The sequence below is a fragment of the Limulus polyphemus genome, unplaced genomic scaffold, assembly GCF_000517525.1.
Source record: "Limulus polyphemus unplaced genomic scaffold, Limulus_polyphemus-2.1.2 Scaffold2830, whole genome shotgun sequence".
NCBI lineage: Eukaryota > Metazoa > Arthropoda > Merostomata > Xiphosura > Limulidae > Limulus > Limulus polyphemus.
The window spans coordinates 126,452-135,690 of record NW_013668440.1 but is presented as its reverse complement, the minus strand read 5'-3'; the positions used below and the strand labels follow the sequence as shown (position 1 = coordinate 135,690).

The following is a 9,239-nucleotide window of genomic DNA, read 5'->3' as shown; positions in this document are numbered from 1 at the left end:
TATTTAAAGCTTCGAAAATTTTAAAACTGAACGCATACTAACCTGTTTAAATTTAATATATAGTCCCCCCTCCCATTAACTGTATGAAAATTGGTTTTCTGACGCTTATGACTGTTGGATAAGCATCCAGTTTGATAAAGTATCTCCACTATAAAAACCATGTGAAAATGGACAAACCATAAAATACGGTAAGTGCTGCCACTTTTGGCCAGCACAGAAACTATTTTTGTTCTTCTCGTCCAATAGGAATTCACTTATTAGTCCCTTGTTTTACATTCCATTGGGTCACCATATTTCTTAACTTGAAATCGTTTGGTACCTTCCCTGCATAGTAATGGTATAGCCTAAAATCCGACTGTGGAATCGTGACAAGGTTGTGTTTGTTTTATTTTCTTAAGCAGCAGTGATTGCAGATGTGATAGCTAAATAATGTAGTTAGATAGACACTAATTTATTAATGACGTACTATAAAGTATATCCGTGTGTTTGTGTGTTGTCGTAAGGAGATTCATTGTTGAAACAATATAGTGATTAGGGCAAACATCAATTTCTACCTAAAACTAAAAGTAAAGTCTAAAGAGGCCTTTCTGTTTGTTTGCCGCCAGTTTGGCTGATCACTCCTTGGGCCAATCCCCGCTGAGGACGTTCGAAAGGGATCACATGGGTTCAACATGACTAAACCAAAATGGGGATTTCGACAGGATTATCGCCAGGGATGCCTGAAGATTGCAGGTGAAACTTTTGGAAGATGCCAAGAAAGCTCAAATCACAAGGTGATTAAAAGTTGTCTTTTGTCACAGTTTGTGCAATTTGTATGTTTACAATTTAGTTGATCTAAAACATTGCTTCCATTTACCATCTCTATCTTTTAAAGTTTTCAACTCTCAGACTCAAATCCAACTGTCTTGCTCAGAGTCACTGTGAAAAATAAATATTAGTTTATCTTTAGTAAACTTTAGACGGGATAAGGATGAGTTTATTCTTTTCTGACAAGTCGTTATATTTTGCATAATAAAAATTGAAATAATAAATACTATAGCTAAGAGCACCTAATTAGCCCATCTGGTTTTGCAATCTTATTAAACTAGTAATAATTAAAGCCTATAAATAGTAACTAATTTGTATTTCATTATTAGTAATACTCTTAATCTTATCCATTTTTAACTATTTAAGAACATTTATACCTCGTATTTAATTTACGCAAGTATTGCTCCAGAATGAAATTACCTACTGATATCTTACTAACTTAAACCTCTTTTAATCTTTCATCTTTTGCATCAATAAATGCTAATCAGATACCTATTTCATATGCTGTCATTTTGCTTTTGTATGTACTAAGGCGTAATTTCTCAAGTCAATATTATGTTATAGTCTGCTATAACAGTTTGAAGTTTATAAAAACTTTAAAGAAACAGATTATGCTTGTCTGTCTGATAGATTCTTCCACACTGATATTGATAACCAAAATAACATTTTGGGACAACATGGGACTTATTGGTCCATCTTGGCTGTTTCGTCCTCTAAACTTGAATTAAAACTGTTTGAACCTAGTTATCCTACCGAAACTGTAACTGTGACAAAACCAAATTACTTTACATGCTAACTTTTGGAATTACTATGGCAGTTAGGATAAACTTAATTTATTCATTGAGAGAGTAAGATGTGTATTTTGCTATCATGTGTAAATAGGTTTTCATTAAAGTGTTGCAAGAGGACCAAATAGATACAAAAATAAGGTACTGACAAGCTCATAGTTATTAGCAGATACCTGGGGAGTGGACATATTGGTCACATCAAAACAGATTACCTGCTCCAGTGACTGAAACAAAGCCAATCAAATGCCCCTGCAAAAATGGCCCAAATGTAAACCAAAAAGTTGAAGTCTCACTATGGAAAAAGGAAGCGCTACTGATTTGTAACTTGAAACCAAAGCTGAATGATCAACTAACAATGCCACTACATCTCAAACTGTGATAAACTTATCGTGCCTGAGATAGGCAAAGCTAAGAGTGAAAACTTCATTGAACAAACAAATGTCAACATCTATAACAAATCACCAAATCGATTACTTTCCCCATGAAATTCTCTGCAAACTTTGGGTAGAGAACAAAGTAGTTGCTCAGAGAACAGCTGAAGTTTGATCATGTGTAAAGATGTGAGTGAAACACTAAAGAAGAAGAAATCAGAAGTGCAAGTATTCACTGTGGCTAAAAAAGCTGTACATGATGATCTTTATGGTAAAACTGGAGTTATTTGTCTTCATAATGGGGATGGTAAAGCTGTCATTGAATATGTACCAGTCAGTTGAACTACTCATTGTGCATCTTCCAATGTCCTCTTCTTGCTCCCAAGTTACTTTATGGAGCTGTTCATCAAGACTATTTTGCTAGTCAGACAATTCAGGTTAAGGACTTTCCATCCTATGGATAGACAAGAGATAATCAGCTACTCCTAATGAAAACCAGTGCCAATAGTAGTACAAAACAAGCTTTGAAATTAGCAGCTGTGTCACCACTGCAGAAGCTCCAATTCCATGATGAATACCTAAGGTGCTTTGTTTTAAAAACTATTTACATAGCCTATTGCCTTCATATACAAACAGTTGTAATGCATAAAAATGGTGTGTTAACATCAGTTTTTTACATTTGAAAAATGAACGAAGGCCACAAACAGCTCCACCAAACAGTCCACGAGTCCTATTAATGGGCTGATATTGTATATAGATTCTTTGTTTACAAAATTGGACAATAAAGTTACTTACTTTGTACTAACTGAATTGTACTGTTTTTCTATCAACAAAATGGTTTTACTGGCCAAAGTGAAACATGTTCATAGCTTGCCACTGAACTATGTCGATCACCAATCTCTATGGCAGCTCCTTTTGGCCTTATGTCTGTAGAAAGTAATTCATCAAATTCAATTTAAAGTCATGATAGCATTTGCTTAAAATCTTTTTAGTAATCTGAATTTGCTAATAACTAATATTCAGTTTTGTAATTTAAACTTTAAAATATTGACCTAGTTTTTAAGTTACAAATATTTGATGTGTGTGTGTGTGTATACAACAGTATTGTTCAAAATGTTGTTTTATTGCATGTCGCTAGTCTAGGTCAATTAAAATTGAAGTATTAGAGTCATAGCAGCCTGAAGGGTCACACAAAGTTATCTCTGAGCTTGTCTGTTTATATACAAACAACAACTGATTTAGTAGCCAGTGTTATGACATAATACAGGACCTGAATTCAAATGTATGTATTTCTTTGTAAGAATAAAAGAACCAGTAGGTATCATGACAGACTTGATGGGAGCTTTAACAAGCCTTTGCAAAACTCTTTTTATGTCTGCTTTCGAGCATCAGTGTGATGGTTCCCATTAAGTGTGAAGGACTTCAACATAGTTGAAAGTAGTGCAAAATCTGCCATTGAAAATTTTAAAAAAATCATGGCATTGTCTATTTGAAATGATGGTTGGTCAGAATCTGCAGTATGGAAATGCCATCATGTAATAGTGATATAAATTTGATAAGAAAACATCCTGTAAATGACTGAAGGAGGTTGTTTGAACAACTCTTATGTCTGTTCTTAAGTAGAAATATATGTCAGTGAAATAATAATTCTCTTATTATCTTTAAACATTGTGTCCTGCATTCCAGTACAAGAATAAAAATATGCCTGTGTTAAAAGCTGGCATTTCTGTTCTGCTTTTTCTTGTTTTTGTGATAGAATAGTTGAGGCTATAAAGGCTGATTGGAAGCCATTAATAGTATTTTTTATTGCACTTGTATAACTGTGCAGTTAAGTTTTGCAATATATGTTGAAAGTAAAATTAAGAAAAGTTGATTATCTGTGGGGTGATAATTGGATAAAGGCCTTTGATTTATTTGTGCTGTATTCTAAAGACAAAAGAACAAGATGACACAAATACAAGATTTAGAAAAGATAGATTAGGTTCCATTTAAGACAGTTTATTTTTTGAACTTGGTAATTGGTTTACAAAATGAGTTGTCATCAGCAGTAGTAGTGGTAGAGATTTTGGCATAATCTAGCCTAACAGAGGTGTCAGAAACAGGGGTGCTGTAGCACTCCTACTTGTACATATATGACTTGTATAGCAACTATAAGGTATTATATTACGTTTCTGGGAGGCATGCCCATAGACCCACCTAGATTGAGCTGCTTTTAACAGCACCTTGTACTTTCAATCTCTCATTGTAATACTTACAAGTCTAGCCAAGCAACCCTCACTTTGCAACTCCTTCCTATGCCACTGCTCAAATCTTAAGACCTCTCTCTTCACAGTTCAAATTCTTTAAGTAATAAAGACATTGGTGCAATCTAGACTAAGTCTTAAGACCTCTCTTTTAAACTATGTATTATTCTTGTACTTTTTTCAGCATTTCAATATCTTCTGTATAGTAAGTAAAACAGGATAAAACAGTTCTTGTTTTTAAACTCAGAATTTATGGAAATTTACGTGAATTCTGATATCTTCACCATAATTAGACATATCTTTTCACATTTCAACACTGTGAGTAGAAATGCCTTAATTCTCTAAAACAGGAATGGGGAACTTTGATAACAAGTTGCAAAACTCATTCTGGTACAACAAAGAACCCATATAAAATTTAATTTGCATTTATTAATTGAAGTAATGATCTCTTTGCAATTATATATCAAATATCTTGTCCCTCCCTTTAAACTTGCATGACATATCTAGCCAATGGATTCATTTGTCCTAATGTATCACTACTAATTGCTGGTATGGTTTGTGTACCTGCTTTTTATCCCTTTCCAGTGGAAATGCTTTTTTTTTAATCCTAAAATCTGATTAACAAATGCTACCTGCAGTTATTAACATCTTTGGAGATGTTCTCCATTTCCTGCTACTAGATATTTACTCCCTACTTAAAACATTGTGAACTGTGGGAGATTTGAGTTTTATAGCTTTCTTATGTACTTCACATTTCAATATACCTACTTTGTAACACCTCAGAAACCTTTCCTTTCTTATAAGCATGAGAAACTAGAGAAGTAAGTTTATTTATTAGTTATCTATATAAATTGAAGTAGGTGTTCTTTTAGCCTTAAAGTTGCTGTTTTATAATCAAGGAAATCCATGATTTTTCCTAGCTTTAGACTTGCTGTTTTGAAATATAGCAAACCCAGATTTTTTCCTTCACTGCTTTAATTCAAGATTTTTTATTTTTCTTCTAAATTTTACTTTTTTTTTTTTACCTAAAACTTGCTTTCTTTTCACTGTTTTTGCCACTCGGCTGTTCATAATGAATATTCAAACATCTAATGATTTTGAACACATGAAACAATTTCTTTTACTCTTCAGGAATATCAAGCTTAGATCTTAATTTTTCTTGAAAGGTCAAAATTTAAATCGTGTATAATTCTACAAATATGACTGCACAATGTGTCACTTGTGTGTCTTTCTTCTAGTAAGGAGATAAACTGTTTAAATAATTGAAACATTTTTCAGATGTTGACCATGCCATGTTTGAAACTTGTGGCTTAAATAACATCTTGCACAGGAAAGACTTCTGATTGGATACGAAAAAGAATGAAATAATTGGAAAGATCAAATAGTTGTTTCCAGTAAACATGTGTACTTTTATGGTAGCTCATGCTCATTGTTAGTTTGTTTGGAAATATTTCTGATTAACATTGTCACAACTATAATCTAATATTCTATACCAGGGCTCTGACAGTCAGCAAAAAAACTATTAAGAAATAACTAAAATAAATATGGGAAAATCAGTACCATCATATATCAGTTTGTGATTAAGGAGTGCAGTCTTTGTATGGTCATTACATTAACAGTACAACGAGCACTTAACATTACTAAAATGTATATTAGTTTTACTTTGAAAAATACTCAGTGTGTGTGTTGACCTACAAACATTTTTAAATGTTTGAAATGATTCTCTGTTAAGTGTTGCACTGTTCTGATATTTAAGTACTATTCATGTGATAAAATTTGTTCAGTATACTAATATTATATTTATTAGGTTGTTCAAAAGTGTACAGAGTGAAATACTTCTGGCTCGTGTACTCCAAACTTTTTTCAAATCTGGCCCTCCTTAAAAAAGTTGAAGAGCTATATTCTAGACAACTCAGGTTAATGAAATTATGATGATTCAGCATCAACACCTTAGTTGGTGGTAAAGCCATCTTAAAAGTTGGGACTGAGAAAAATAGGCCTGCTTATGAATACTGATAAACCATTTATCTGCTTTGGTGTTGGGAGGAAGGGGGATAAGAGGCTACTCTTCATGTTGACAGCATTTAATGGGAGTCCCACTTAGCCTTTTCTCTTGCTGATTTGTGTGACTAACATAACCAGCAATGTGGTTTTTGTGGTCACTTATGAGGGACCATATTATGTCTAAACTTGGATTTCTACGTGAAGTAGTAATCCAAACTGCAGATACAGTAACTTCTTTCAAAGGTATGGAACCTCACAAAAAGCAAGTGTCACAGTTCTTATGCAAAGAAGTATAATTTTAACTTAATATTCATGTTGTTAACATGTAACATCACTTAGTCAGTTATTGTTCAACCTGTTGCTATGTCATTCCTTCTAACTTTTAATATAGAACCATATATATCAGGCCTCGACAAATATTTTCAGATCCATGATCCAGATGTGTCAAACCTAACTTCACTACTGTTTGTATCTGGAAATGGGGACAACAGTATTGTCTGAATTAACTGCCTGTATGAGTCTAAACACGTGCATTGATTGGGTGAATTAAGAGAAAGAAGAAAAATGAAATGGTGCAAAATTAGTAACGTGTTGTGGAAATGTGGGTAACATATGTTTACTTTCACAGCAACAAGTGCATACTAATGATAACATATCAAAAACTACTTGACAGTATTGCATGAACTAACTGCCCATCTGAGTCTAAATTCGTGCACTGATTGATTGAATTGAGAGAAAGAAGAAAAACAAAATGGTGCGAAATTAGTAAGGTGTTGTGCAACTGCAGTGCTTCATTTCTGAAAAAAATATGAAGTGCTGTATATGTCTTAAAAATCATAGAAGCAAAGTTTGACTTGGGATTCAAAGAATGCAAAAATAGTTCTAAACTTTCAAGACTCCAGAACTGTTATAGATTCAAGTTCTATTCAGCACAGCCTTACGCATGAATAAAATGGAAGAAAATACTAGGAGCCACAATGAAATTTTTAGTCGTCATGGTGTCCCGGACTTATTGAGGCCTGAAATATATATATATATAATTTTTTTTTTTCTTTTGCTTGCTTGCACCATGGCAAGTTTGGTGCCTTCCTGTCATTGATGCCTAAGAGTAGAGCAATACATAGGATATATTTCTTCACCTTCTTAGTAATCAACAGAGGATAACTGAAAAGTGGCTCTTGGTCTCCTTGTTTTATTTAACAAATAAGCAAGCATTAGTCAATTCAAATTAGTCATCACTGAAATAGATCAAAAACTGCTGTGAGTTTCTATAATTACAATTTACATTTATGTACAATTTGTTTTCCATTGTCAAATCCTCTATATATCTTGTATAGCAATTTCTGTATACACCACAAGCTCAGGATTCCCATACTTAAACAGTTCTTTCTACCATCACTTTATTAAAATTTAACATATTTTTAATGTCATAAATTATTCCACCTTGCACATCATCATTTAACATTATTTATAATAGTATATGAAGAAAAAAGTAATTTGTCCAACTTATTTTTTTGACCAAATACACATTTTATTGCAGGAGAAAAATTAAATTAGAGAAATGTTTATTTTAAGCCTTTTTTTCATGTAAAGATTATGTATTCCAAAACTTCTGTGTGAGTAAAGGTTAAACAATTGTTTATTCTGTGATAGCTAAGAAATGAATCTTTGAACTATGAACAAGTTGGTTATATTGAAATCAGAGACCCTGTTGCTATTGGACTTGTCCATACTCATTCCATTCAGTGGATTCTAGCCAATCAGTGTAAGTATATCCAGAGATACACAGTCTTCTTTTCACCTCTCACTGTCTGATTGATGAATTGATCCTGGTCCTCCACGTCAACCAGACTCATCTGTTTGGGGCTCCTACAGCTCAGCAGGGAACCTGTAGGTTTATGATATTCACAAATGCCAATTTTTATATCGATTGGGAGTAGCTTTGTGCTTGATTACAACCTAACCTACAAATTAAACTTGTCCACCAATGCCTCTATTCAGGTTGGGTGTAGTTCAGGACACCTGATTCATTTCTGGAGTTTAGTCTCCAGAGGAGCAGTTTCTCTATATGTACATTCTTGAAATTTTGGCTGCTCAGCAGGCTTGTCATCATCTTTCTGTCTTGCCTGTCTCGTATTCATAAGTAAAATTAAGACTAATATCTTAATGCTAGTTCTTTAGTGGTTTTTTTTCTTTCTACACTTCACAATTTTTGTGGCAAGTTTATCTGATCATGTGGTGAAACTGACATGTATGTTTTTTAACAACTTTATTGTTTAAAAACTTCCCTTTTTTTTTTCAGTTTATAGAAGATGAATGTTTCATGATGCTGGTTAGTAATCTCTGTGGGCCAGATGTTGATATTAGCATAATTTTGTATTTTTGTGCATATGTTTTAAAAAATTTTTGCAGATACTCCTTTTGTTCATAATTTTCAAATCATCATATACTAATTGTGATTACTGCAGGTACTTTTAAGCTTATTGAATAAAGAGTATGTAACTTATGAATACATATTTTGTTGTTGGTAGAAGTCCTACTAGAATAAACTCTTTAAGATCCATCTGGCATCATTGCCAAGTGACTTAACACATTTATCACAGTATTCTGCAAGGTAACATTCTTATTTGAGATTTAAGATACATTAAAAGTTTAGCACCTCGGATTTCCTAGTGGCAGTTTAATGGGCCCAATCCAAACACAGCACCGTAAAGAGTTTTTCAGTTCCTGAAAATTTTGTTAGGTTAGAAGCATTTGTCATTGAACCAGTCTAGTATACATGTCTTATTATTAGTAGATGAATGTAATCTATGATAATGTATGCATTTGGTAATTATTGAGTATTATTATTAGTGGATGAATGTCATCAGTGATAATGTATGCATTTGGTAATTATTGAGTTTTATTATTAGTGGATGAATGTCATCAGTGATAATGTATGCATTTGGTAATTATTGAGTTTTATTATTAGTGGATGAATGTCATCAGTGATAATGTATGCATTTGGTAATTATTGAGTTTTATTA

At 33.0% G+C, this 9,239-nt stretch overlaps 1 protein-coding gene across 5 annotated transcripts in view; it reads left to right on the top strand.

Moving 5' to 3' along the window:
- Nucleotides 1-309: 309 nt before the first annotated feature.
- LOC106468009 (protein BCL9 homolog) overlaps nt 310-9,239 on the top strand; it is a 95,441-nt gene continuing 86,511 nt past the window's right edge. For 4 of the 5 annotated variants that reach the window (XM_022396286.1, XM_022396287.1, XM_022396285.1 and 1 more), the window contains exon 1: nt 315-773. In XM_022396286.1, the coding sequence (XP_022251994.1) occupies nt 749-773 (25 nt within the window). In that variant the 5' untranslated portion in view covers nt 315-748. Of the gene's footprint in view, nt 774-9,239 lie in introns of all 5 variants that reach the window. The other variant, XM_022396284.1, reaches the window with a different exon arrangement.